The sequence below is a fragment of the Pagrus pagrus genome, assembly GCF_965226575.1.
Source record: "Pagrus pagrus genome assembly, chromosome: 21".
NCBI lineage: Eukaryota > Metazoa > Chordata > Actinopteri > Spariformes > Sparidae > Pagrus > Pagrus pagrus.
The window spans coordinates 23,976,065-23,989,075 of NC_140208.1; the positions used below are offsets into that span (position 1 = coordinate 23,976,065).

A 13,011-nucleotide genomic window follows, 5' to 3' on the forward strand; every position below is an offset into this window, starting at 1 on the left:
GTGCTTGCTACTGTGTCTGTCATATCAACTTTATATGGTAATAATATGTCACTGAAGTGTTTATAGCTTGTTTGTGCTGCCCGCAAGTGGCCAGAAAATGAAAATGCCTCCAAAACAGTCTGCAAGTGGGCTTGGAATTATTATTCTTGATTTATGAAAGCAGGGCTTGTAGACCTAGAGGGTCACTGGTATCATCTGTTAACACTTTATAGTTGTTGTTTTTTAACAAGGCACCTGCAGGTCAGTTTAGAGAAAACAGGAAAGATTGAGCAGAGAAATGTCTTTAGACAAATGGACAGAGTAGCGTTATTCACAGAATTAACACTTTATCTTAAAGGTGCAAAAAAATCTACAATGGCTGATTTTTTTTCTGCCTAAACAAACTAAATAATCAAACTCTCTTTGTTTCCATGACTGAATAAACTGAATAAACAAACTTTTAATTTAATTTTAGTTTAATCAATATCCAAGTAATTCAGAAAGTTTCATGGCACTTCTGCTTCTCAGCTTTTTTGAAGATGGCAAAAGATTTAAAATTAATTTTCAAATGCCACAAAACTTGGAGAAAAAAAAATCTACATTTGTGATCACAAAATTGTACCTATAGTTTGTGTGATATTACACAACAAATACCTCCTTGTTATAAACGGACCGGCGGCTTGTCTCTGGTCTTGTGTACATCAAATCCCCTCCCTGAAATCACTGCCCCGCTTTTTACAGCTCTCCACCCATCTGCGTGTCAGCCTGCGCTGCAACCGACCTCTATTTTCTACGGCTATTTTTATTATTGTTGTCATTGGTAAACACCACACATCTGCCTACCCAGCCCGGTTTCCCATTGGCTGAGAGGATTGTCTATCGCAGTACTTCCGTCCGTTTGGCCACTTTTGATTGGCCGAGGCTCCTCTTTTTTTCCTCTTCTTCGCGGCGGTGGGTCGGAGCCGCTGTGTCCCCGGTCTGGCACGTTCCTAGCCAAATTCTCCACGGTGTAAAATTGGATCCCCCTTTTTCACAAAACCAAAAAAATTCCCCTTTCAATTCCCTGCAACCGCTTACACGTTTCGGCCTTACACACATCTCCAAATCTCCACCAGATACCTCTGAAGATGGCGGTGGTAAGCGGGATGTTGGGGTCGGCTGTAGCCCGGCTGGAGGGCCGAGAATTCGAGTATCTGATGAAGAAAAGGTCGGTCACCATCGGCCGGAACTCCTCGCAGGGTTCGGTGGACGTCAGCATGGGACACTCCAGCTTCATCTCCCGGCGGCACCTCGAAATCTTCACCGCGGGAGAAGATGGCACCGGCACGGGAGAATTCTATCTTCGATGCCTCGGAAAAAACGGGGTGTTTGTTGATGGGGTGTTCCAGAGAAGAGGGGCTCCACCTCTCCAGCTTCCACGAATGTAAGATTGATATTATCAGTTGTGTTGAACTGAAACAATGTGTGTTTTTTATGTGCTCGTGTGTTGTTATTGTTTTGTTGACCGGCAGCGATGTTGCACGTGTTGTCAGGCAGCAGCAGGGCTGAGACGCGCTGCTCGCTTGTGTGGCGATAACGTCACACTGATTCTCCATGCGAAATATGATAGTGTACCTAAATCCTGCATTTACTTATTACCAAATACTAAAACAGCTTTTCACTTGATTTATGACCTCATGTTAATCCTTTGGGCATTATTCGGCATACATATAGTCCATCAAGCAGGCGTCAGTGAGACGTCAGACAGCCATGTTTCAGCTAGGAGTGCGCCGTCTACTATCCAAATGAGTGCATCATGTGGAAGCTAAGTTGTTAAGTTATTTTTTCAAATCTGTCTTGTGTCTTTCATGCTCGCCGAATTGCAGATCGCCCCCCTAAAATTTCAAAAGCGTGACAACACATGTTCTCCGATGTGTGTATTCACTGTTGACAAAGCGACAGACATTAAAATGGCCAAACTGCAAAAGAAGTTTGTTTGAGGGGAGCTTCTTGTGTTTTTGGCTAACACACTCACCTGCTGCTGTCCCACCTAACATGCTAGCCACACAGGCTAACAGCTGTGCTTGTGCTTGTATAGGCAGTGTTTCTGACCTGCTGCTACACATGCTGCAGTATGTTTTACTTAGAAAGACAGAGAGTGGTGATGAATCATTGTTATACATATGATACGACACCATATTTACGTGTGGTGTGGCGTTACAACGGCAACTACCAAGCTAATGTTAGTGCTGTGTTTAATTTGATCTGGCTCAATGTCAACTTGGCCTCATGTTCCCTGTCGGCATGTTTACACTGCTCAGCTTGTTTATCAGCCCTTTACTCTTTCACTTGTAAAAAACTAGGAACTCATAATGAATTATGGTTGTGGTATCCTACCTCATATTTTACATTTAATCTTCGTAAATGTTGAGGTAAAAAATGTCAATATTGTCACCACGCCATAGTTGTAATTCATTTTAGGGTGTCAGCAACTAGTCCAAATGTACTCTATTAATAATAAATTAGACATGATGAGTTATATAATGGTCATGGTGGACGTCCATATTTAAACTGTGTGAGGCTGAATCTCAGTGCTCCTCTCCTGGCTTCAATTAGACCTCCTTGAGCTGCTTGTTGCCAGGCAGGAGGCTTTTATGTACAATGTAATAGGCACCGTGTTTCCCATTTGTTCACTGCTAATCAAATGTACATACTAATTTGAGTGGAAATGTATCAACATTAAACACATGCATGTCTGTCGTCCTCAGGTGTTGTTTCCGGTTCCCCAGCACCAGTATAAAGATCACGTTCACAGCCCTGTCCAATGACAAGAAGGAGCCAAGGAACGTGCCGGAATCACCGGTCAAGCCCGTCCAGCCCCAAATTTCCCCACTGACCATCAACATTCCTGACAACATCGCCCACCTCATGAGCCCACTGCCTTCACCCACTGGCACCATCAGGTGAGAGTGGTGTTATCTGAGTTCTGTGCAGTGCTCAAAACAGCATATTTTAGCACAATGAAAATGTGAAGTGAAGTGTCTTGCGAGAGGGTTCCAGGCATGAAGTCAGAATTGCATTTTTTAACAATTTTACAGCGCGGCGAACTCCTGTCCATCAAGTCCGCGGGGGGCGGGACTCTCCAGCTACAGGACAGGCCGTGTTCTGGCCTCTGACCTAATAGGAGACAACTCCCAATCAGAAAACGACAAAGAAGCCTCAGGTGAAGACAGCCCAAAGGTGAGCAGGAAACTGGAAAATGAAAATGTGGATGAACACTGTCTGCTTCATTTTAAAATGGATTTAAAGAAGAAATGTCAAACAAGAGGGTGCATGATGAAGGCAACAGACTTCAGAGGATCTCAGTGGTGTCTGAGCACTGTGAACATCCCTGGTTACTCATTGAAGTCTAAAAATTGCCCAACGCTCACAACAACATAGACTTTGGAGTACAAAACCTGGTTGAACTTTGCTAAGCCTGAATCTGTGTATTCATGCCATGTACGGGGACAAACCAGAGAAAGAAAACATGTCTTCTGCTTGCTTTGTATTTCATTAACTTGAACACATTTCCTCCCAATAGCACATGAAATAAACTGTCTTTTGTTTTCCACAGGACGACTCTAAACCTCCGTATTCATATGCACAACTAATAGTCCAAGCTATCACCATGGCCCCGGATAAACAGCTAACGCTGAATGGAATATACACCCACATCACCAAGAACTACCCCTACTACAGAACAGCTGATAAAGGCTGGCAGGTCAGAGTCTTCACTATTTGTTACCATTGTTAATACTGACTGTTTGTGGTTGAATAGTAATGCTCACATATCAGTTATTCTCTCAGTCAGAAGGGTAGGATCAGTTGTCACAGCACATCATATATCATTGTGAATTGAATAGTCAACCGCCATAAAATGAAAGTAAACATTGATTATTTTATAATTAACAATTGTCCAAGCATAAATGCAAAATGATTCAATGACGAGCTTTTGAAACATGAGGATTTTATGCTTCTCTCTGTTTTTATATTTCTGTGAACTGAATATCTTTGGGTCTTGGATTGGGCTGCAACCAACAATATATTCATTCATTCATGCATTCATTCATTCATTCATTTGATTAATTGTTTAGTCTTTTAAATGTAAAAAAAAATACAATTCTCATCACAATTTCCCAGAGGCCAAAGTGGCTTTTTCAGAATGCTTATTTTGTCCAGCTGACAGCCCAGAATCCAAAGACTCTTCATTTACTGTCATACATGACAAAGAAAAGCAACAAATTGTCACATTTAAGAAGCTGAAACCAGCAAATTACATTTTGACATTTTGCTTGAAAAATTACTGAAACAAGTACTCGATTATCAAAACTGTTGGCACCTAATTTTCTTTCAATCAACAAATCATTACTCAACTCATCATTGCAGCTCTAGTCTTGGATGAGACTAGACCTGGTGTTGAGTAGACCTACGCCATGAAACTGCCATCAGAATGTGGCTCAGTGGCTGCGCATTATAAACCCTCACAACCCTGAACTAAAGCTGGTTTTCAAAGATCTGTCCGTAATCCAGACCTCATACTAATTCTGTATTCTACTTACTACACTTATTAGCCACAACATGAAAACGGACAGGTGAAGTTAATAGCATTGATTATTTTTTTACAATGATTGTTCTACGGCGAAATGTTGGGTCCTGAGATTCACAGGGATGCCACCCACCCAAACACGTTTTGTAGACCAAGTACATCCCTCATGGCAATGGCCCTCCGCAATGACAGTCAATTGTCAAGTGGCATCCATATGAAGAAAACTACACTGTGACCAGATGATCAGTGTCCTCAATGCAATGCAAAAATTGAAGAGGTGCTCTCAGCTGGATAAAAATGAAAACGGACTGTAGATGGTGGTGAAAGAGTCTCTTGACCTTCTCGAAAAACAAAAAAGCAACTATTATAATTTGGTGAAGATTTTAGCTGATTCATTTGTTTTAAAGGGACACTGTGTAGTTTTGGAGAAGAAATTCAAACTCAGAATTGTAATATTTACAAAAATATTATAGTAATGATACAATCTTTTGTCCATAAGTGAATAAACAAGCCCAGGTCCCAGAACACTGTCTGAAGCTAGAAAGGTGGCAGGGTCCGCCACATATAAACAAAGTAAAACAGTATAAATTGTGTTGTCCTTTAAGGTCAGTTTGTTTATTCAGTTTATTCAGTCATGAAAACAAAGAGAGTTTGTTTATTTAGTTTGTTTAGGCAGAAAGAAATCAGCCAATGAACATCTTTCTCTTCTCATTAACATTTCTTCACCAAAACTGCAGCGTGCTCCTTTAAGTTTAATTGACAGTAACATTCTGAAGTCAGTGTGATCAATCACATCAATGTATGATGCCACAAATATAACATTTCATGTTGGTATAGAAAAAAACAAATCTATGCTTATAGGTTACACAATAAAACGCTCCATATTGGATTTCCAGCTTACATGCTGGAAAAGTGTTCTTGCTGTGCTGCACCAGTTCCAGCCTTGATTGCAAGTACATGTGTTCAGTCTAATTCAATCCAATACAACTGCTCTGCACTTAAGTCTACTTTTATGATTCCTATAACTTTTAGTTATCGTTGACTCTGTTGAGATGTGAATTCAACTACAAACATTGGGATCATAGTTACTGATGGCGTTATACTAGACTGCCTCACCCCATGCATGGTAAATAGGGAGTGCAAGAAATTAAAATCATCTCTGGATATAATGTAGTCCAGTGTAACACCACAACTAACTACGATGTCAGTCATAAAGATATAATTTAATTTACATATTTTAAACCTCAACAAAAACTGAACATGAGAATCTTTACAAAAGTACCACCGAGTGTAAGAGGAGTGATTTTCTTATGTCACAGCTCGAACAAATGAATCAGAAAACAATGAACCTCTGCTAGTGTCTCTGCAAAATGTATGATCTAAACACCCTTGTATTTTCATTATATAATTATAATGAGAACATATATAAAGACCCACTGTTCCTTCCACAAAACCCCCAACACCCTTACTCAGAGCTTTACTAAAAGCTGTGCAATAGCATTTATGTGTGTCTGTATTTATTGGTGTTTTAGAACTCAATCCGCCATAACCTGTCCCTGAACCGGTACTTCATCAAAGTGGCCCGCTCTCAGGAGGAGCCGGGCAAAGGCTCCTTCTGGAGGATCGACCCCGCCTCTGAGGGCAAGCTGATAGAACAGGCCTTCAGGAAGCGCAGGCCCAGGGGAGTGCCCTGCTTCAGGACCCCTGTGGGACCTCTCTCCTCCAGGTAAAGGACTCTTTAATCTAGAGTGTATCGCTTTCAAGAGGTGTTTTCAATGTCAGTGTCTGAGTGTGGAGGGCTACTACATATGTCAATCAACTTAAATATTTTTCCTGTTCCAGGAGTGCTCCAGCTTCTCCTAACCACACAGGGGCACTGTCCGCCCACTCCAGTGGGGTCCAGACACCAGACAGCCTGTCCAGAGAGGGCTCCCCAGTCCCCATGGAGCCAGAGCCAACCCCACCACCAGCCCCCGCCCAAACCACTACAGTCCAGCCCAAACTCGCCGTCATCCAGGAGGCCCGCTTTGCACAGAACTCCTCTGGTAAAACCATAAAAGCCTTTTTACAGATTTTTTTTTTTTATTATTCAATTCTAGGGTTAAAACGATTTTTAAAAATTGTCTGACGGTGTACAGTATTTGTGTGCCTCTGTCCCTTTTTAGACTAGTGACTGACCGTAAAGAGTTTGTCAGTAACCTGTAGCCCTGCCCTCTGATAGGCTCCCCCCTCAACAACCAGCCAGTATTGATCGCCGTGCAGCGCCAGATGCCTCAAACGACCATGAAGCCTGTGACTTATGCCATGGCGACACCAGCCATAGTAACGACGTCAGTTAGCTCCGCCCCCGTCATGCAGACGGTGCACGTCGTCCATCAGATCCCAGCTGTCACTATGGCAACCGTTGCCGGACAGCCCGCTGCTACAGTGAGCACAGAACCTCAGGAGAACGGAGGTGGAGAGCACCAAGAGATCAAAGGTGAGAATGGATTCATGTCGTCATTTAGGTCTCCTGAGGACATGAATGTTGGAACTGTGCAGCCAGGGTAGTCATTAAGTGTGAGCTTGGTTTGATATAAGTGTTTCTCCCTGTGCGTAGTCAAAGTGGAGCCGCTTCCATCCATCACAGCCTCGTCTATAGGTGGAGTCAGTCGCATCATCCAGAGCTCTCAGGCTGCTCCTCTGACGACAGTCACCATCGTGCAACAAGCCCCACTCGGGCAGCACCAGCTCCCAATAAAGGCCATCACACAAAACGGGACCCACCTGGTCCCCATCGGTACTGCTGCTAGCACAGGTGACACACACACACACACACACACACAGACACACACACACACATACACACACACACACACACGCATCAAAGTTTATAGTCTTTTTATCGTAAGTTGCAGTCTGTCACTTTCAGTCAGTGGTGTGTGTGTGAGGTTAAAGTTATAACTCTGCATACGCCTCTGATTGAACTGTAACAGGCTACTTTCTGATAGAAAAATTTGACGTTTTGTCTGCATTATTATTAAATATATTACCCACTAATTACATTTTTTAACAAAGACAAAAGCATGCTTCTGCATAGGCAGTGTATAGACGGTTGCACAGAGTGTCAGACCATTGGAGGCCTATGTAAAAATCTTCCCTCACTCCTGCATCGAATGGCTGCAGTACTCAGTGTTTATCGGCATCAGTTTTGATGTGATGGAAACACAACACCCGGGTGGACATGGTCATTTTTGTCCTTTATCAGGCTTGAATTAAAGCTGCTGGCTAAACTTTTCCATCCGCCTCTTTTCCAGCAGTACTTGAACATTGTTTAATAGAAATTTACGTCATCAGCTCTGGGAAAACAATGTGTGTAATTCTCAACTCAGAGTTTTTAAAACAAGATTTAACGTCTTCATAATGTAGTCTGATGAGGTATATGATATGCTGCTCTGCAGCAAATTTGTGATGATGAATGTGAACAACAAGGAAAAATAACAGAAAGGCAAACTTGTATCCTGGCAGTCCTTTTTAGTGGATTTACAAACATATCAAAACCTGCACATACACTCTCTAATATTGGTGTAAAATGGTATTAGAGGAGGTATTGGCAAGTAACTCCCACTGAAGCCTTGAAGCCCCAAAGATATTCTTTTTTTCATCCCACATGAGTTTGCATCCTGAATTAAATTAGCATTTAAATGATGCAATGTTTAAAAGTAAAAATAAAAAAGTTATACATTTGGCAGTTTTGTTTCCTCATATCTTTAAATTATGACTTGATAAATTGATTTAGGTGTCTCAAAAAAAAGCATCACATATGAGAATTACCAGAGAATGTTTTTTTTTCCCTGAAAAGTGACAGACACGATTATAATATCGGCAAAATAGTTGACAATGGGCCTCATGCAAGAAGCGATATACGATATACAAATTTTCTCTTATTTGTGTTTGTATCCAGGATTTTCTCTTATTTTGGTAGTACCCATTAATTTCTGGGATTCACCAATGTTTTCTTATTTTTGCTCTTCTCTCTGGTCAGAGAAAATTGTAAGAGTGGTCGAGAGCACTTTTACCAAGAAAAGGGAAAAACATCCCTTTTACACAGTCGGAAACATGTTTAAAATTATAGGAACATAAAAAATTGCATAATATAATCAAATTTAGATTATCAGCCTATATGTTTTAGAGGAATTTTAATGATTGGATTGTTTAATTTGTGGTTAAAAATACTATTGGTCAATTGCTCCTCATTCAGACTATATAAGCCCTGGGATGATTGCGTTCATTCAGCAGCTGAATCATGGCTTACCTACTGCTGCTAGATGCTTTGGCAAACCAGGCCTTACGCAGAAAGCGCCTTTTTTAGAGATTTCTTTGATGAGACAGATGAATGGCTGCGGAGTCGTTTCAGATTGCCACAAGCACCGCTTATGAATTTGTGCAATAACCTGCAGCCTCAACATAGACGAAACACACGGCGGTCAAATCCCATGCTTCCACACCTCCAAGTACTCACCGCACTCAGAGTTTTGGCCACAGGATAATTTCAGAGAGAGATGGGAGACAGGTCAGGTTTTCCACAGTCCTCTTTGAGCCATGCGCTTCCACGAGCACTGAAAGCGATAATATCATTCATGCCCCAGTACTTATCATTCCCGTACACTGATAACCAGCGGGTAGAGATTAAGAACACTTTATGCTGTAGCACCAAATATCATTGGTGCTGTACATTGCAGGCATATACAGATCAAAGCACCCTCTCCAGATCCATTCCCATTCCTCAACCGAAAGCTGTATCACCTATTAACATCCAAATAATATCAGATGCAAACTGCCACCTTCTGAATGTCATGGCCCATTGACCAGGTGGAGCACACGACTCCTTTTGTGCTGAAGTGCTATTTGAACACGGCACAACACCTGCCCTTATATGGTGTTTAGTGGGCATCACTTATGCTAATTACAGACAATCAGCCAGCACCTCCAATTTAGGATCAAGTGGGATTCATCATTCAGCACACCTGGGTTAGAGCAGATTTGGATGGTAAGAACGGTTGGTGCATCTGAAGTTGACTTCTCTTATTTTTTTCTCTTTAAAAAAAAAAAAGTTATAAAATATAAGAGATATTTAAGAGAATGTTGCTGCATGACGCCCAATTTCTGTAAATTTATCAGTGTACCAACTTTTAACTGTTCATCGTATCACATTTTAGACTCCATAAAGTGAGACCAGCAGCACTGCCTTTATAATAACTCCCCTCAATTAATCAATCAATCAATCAATATTTATTTTTATAGCACCAATTCACAAAAGTCATCTCATGCCACTACAGTTTGCGCATATGTAGACTGTACTCTTTAATTAACTAATTAACTGTTCTCTCTACCAGCCGTTGCAAACCCTCTTCACCTCCTGGCAGCCCATGCCTCAGCCTCGGCGTCCCTCCCTACCAAGAGGCAGAACGGAGAACTGCAAGACCAACCCGACTCAAAGAAGGTGAAAACGGAGGTGGAAGGGGAGGGTGGAGCAGCAGTTGCCAACAACAACGGCACCACGGACAGAGCCGGAGAAGGAGGGGTCGGTGAACAGATCGGTGACAAGTAGCCCCCCCCCCACCGATCTGCATCCTGACCCCTGCTCTCCTGTACGCATTGAGCCTCACCCCTCCCTCACTCTCACCCCTCCATCCTACCTGGTTATCATCTACTCCAAGGTGCCAAAAAGAGAAGAGATGCGGAAACACCTGCGGAACTACAGAATGTTCAAAACCTCCTCCTCAACCCCCCAACCTCCTCTTCCATATATTTAAGACCACGGAATACGATGCAAAAACTAATGACCAAAATTGAAAATGGAGTCGGAGAGTTGCTGATGACTGTGAATCCCTGAAGTTTGAGACCCAGATGGCAAAGAAGAAGCACAGGAAGAAATTTAAAAATCCAGATTTCCAGATCAGAAATGACTTATTGGACAACGAGGAGTCCTGAAGACGAAAAGGAGCCTCATCCTGGTAGCATTACAGACAAGCGCTTAACTGTGTCGGATAGAAAAAGCAACCAAGTGAAATCACCAGTAGTGTATTCCGCAAAGGGAAGTGTGTGTACGTATGTACGTGTGGACATTCCCATCTTCGGCAGCTAGCCTCCATGTCGACCTACCTAACCCAGTTGTGAGTAGATATGCAGTATTCTGTTGTACAAGTGTATCTTTGGATCTTTTTTGAGTGTTTCTCCGTTTCCCAAGGCACAGATACTATCTAGTAATAATTAAGATAACTAAAAGCTATAAGTGGGGTCTTTAAGAACATTTAAACATCACAACATGATATTTTGGGAATCCTTTTTTTGTTGTTTTTGTATGTGGACTCTTTGTTCAGTGAAATGAATGTAGTCTCCTTTTTTCCTTTCAAGAAAAACACTATCTACGGAGTGGATGTTCTTTTTTCTGCTCATTCATGCAAATGAAATTTCTTTATCACTGTACATCTACAGATTTTTTCATATTTTACAAATATCCTATGAGATAAAAAGTATATTCCCATGCGTATTTGACCATATGCTTCATTGAGCTTGCATGTTACGGATCTAGAGACAATGTACTTGAGCAGATTATCTGAATATGGAACTGAAGAAAATTTAGACTGAGTCTACGCTATACGATTCTGACCAGTGCTGCACTTAACCTTCTTAGTTGTTTTTGTTTCCTTTTGTATTTTCATTTGCTCTGTTTGATTTCCCCTGTCATCATGGGCTGTGTTTGTTACCTTTGTGTTGAAGTTGGCAGTCTCTTTGCTTGATTATTTTATTCTGTTCAGGCTACTAAACAGTCTATTCAGATTGTATTCTATGTTACACGAGGAAAAACAAGTGATAGGTGTTTGTTCTGCTTCAGTGGGTAAATGCTTTTTTTTATAAATTTATTTAAAACACTTAACCTCTTAGTTTGTATTTCTTTGAGTAAAAGCCTTCTCTGCTGGGCGAATGCAAACTCAGTCCGTCTGCGTGAAGACTCTTTCTTTTTGTTGGAACGAGGAGCGATGATCTGACTCATTAAGGGGTGGGGGGGCTTCACCACACATTCCACACAGTACTGTCAGACTAGGGGAAGTGTGTGTACCACAGGGGTGGGAATGCTTCCTTTGAACACTATCGGCTTCCTTTAGGGACAACAACAGCTTGATTCACTTATTTCCAGTATCGGAGCTGACCAGAGGAATCTTGAATGGACTAATGGGTTCAGTGAGCCTTAAACTACCTAGTTCATAGCAGGGAAGCACCAATCCAACATTCCTCTCCTGATACTGATAGGCCCTGTTTACACCTGGCACCAGCATGTGTCTTAGGTGATCTGCTCACAAGTGGACAGCTCTAGGTACATCAGTTCACACCTGGCATTCGGTCGTCTCCACATGTATTGGCTCTCACTTTCCCACTCTATATGCAAACACATACATCTAAAACTATAAAAACATGTATTTACTAAGGGGAGGTCCACTGAGAGCAATGCTCTTTTTTTAGGAATGCCCTGATAACATTCACGCCTGGAAGGAGCGGAGTATAACCCCAGTCTGATCTGCGAGCCGCTGAGCAGCTCCACTGGAGCGGTGGGGTTACGGGCCTACAAGTGCTGCCTCTCACTTTCCCCTCCCAGAATTATCCTGTTGATCCAGAGGACTGAACCGGACACAAGCTCACTTCTCTAACCTTGATGCCACCACATTTCACCACACCTCACAGTTCTGTTTGCAAAGACCAAATGGATTGTTGTATTTAACCAACAGGAGTAGCCAATGTGCCGTACACAATATTTCCTACACAAAGAAAGAAATAACTTAATGTTGAACATTTGCAAACTTTGCAAAGAGACCCAAATACTTAAGAATATTTCTGAGACAGCGTTTCACAAAGTTTATAAAGTGTCTCCTAACTTAACTCTCAAAAATGTATTATTTTTTAGCGCCTGGGGACTTTTTCCATAGGTGACAAATAGCCTATAACACCTAAATTGGTTACTGTTTATTTCACATTTACAAGCATGCAGTTATTGTTTACTTTTATAAATTTAGTGAAGTAGGGGAAATCTGTTTAAAAAGTGTGTAAGACACTTTAGACATGTCTGAAGTAGCAATAAACTGCTACATTTTGGATTTAATGCCAAACTTACAAGACGGCGTGAATGATCAAGAATTTCTCCCCCTCAACTCTCAGAATTGTGCAATTTTGGCCTTTTATAGTCACCAGTCCAGTAGACAGCTTTATCAAATTTGTGCCCAAAATTTAAGAGTTCTAAGCCGTCAATGTGCACACAAAATCTTTATCTTTCATTTCAACTTGTGAAAAATGTGGGCATAAACACAAGCGGTTATCCAAGTTGGATAAGAGGGAGACTTTAGCAGGGAAGCTAATGCAGTTTGTTGTTCAGAGTCTGTGGCTCTGTGTTGTGTTAGTCCATGTGACAGTCTGATCTGTCTGTGATGGAA

At 41.7% G+C, this 13,011-nt stretch overlaps 1 protein-coding gene across 1 annotated transcript; it reads left to right on the forward strand.

Annotated features, from left to right (window-relative positions):
• Window positions 1-910: 910 nt before the first annotated feature.
• On the forward strand, window positions 911-11,523 carry foxk2a (forkhead box K2a). The gene is made up of 9 exons (XM_084342829.1): window positions 911-1,402; window positions 2,727-2,921; window positions 3,057-3,198; window positions 3,575-3,721; window positions 6,079-6,272; window positions 6,389-6,591; window positions 6,768-7,025; window positions 7,146-7,343; window positions 9,922-11,523. The coding sequence occupies exons 1-9, from the start codon at window positions 1,107-1,109 to the stop codon at window positions 10,134-10,136; spliced, it is 1,848 nt and encodes a 615-aa protein (XP_084198955.1). The 5' UTR covers window positions 911-1,106; the 3' UTR covers window positions 10,137-11,523.
• Window positions 11,524-13,011: the final 1,488 nt, after the last annotated feature.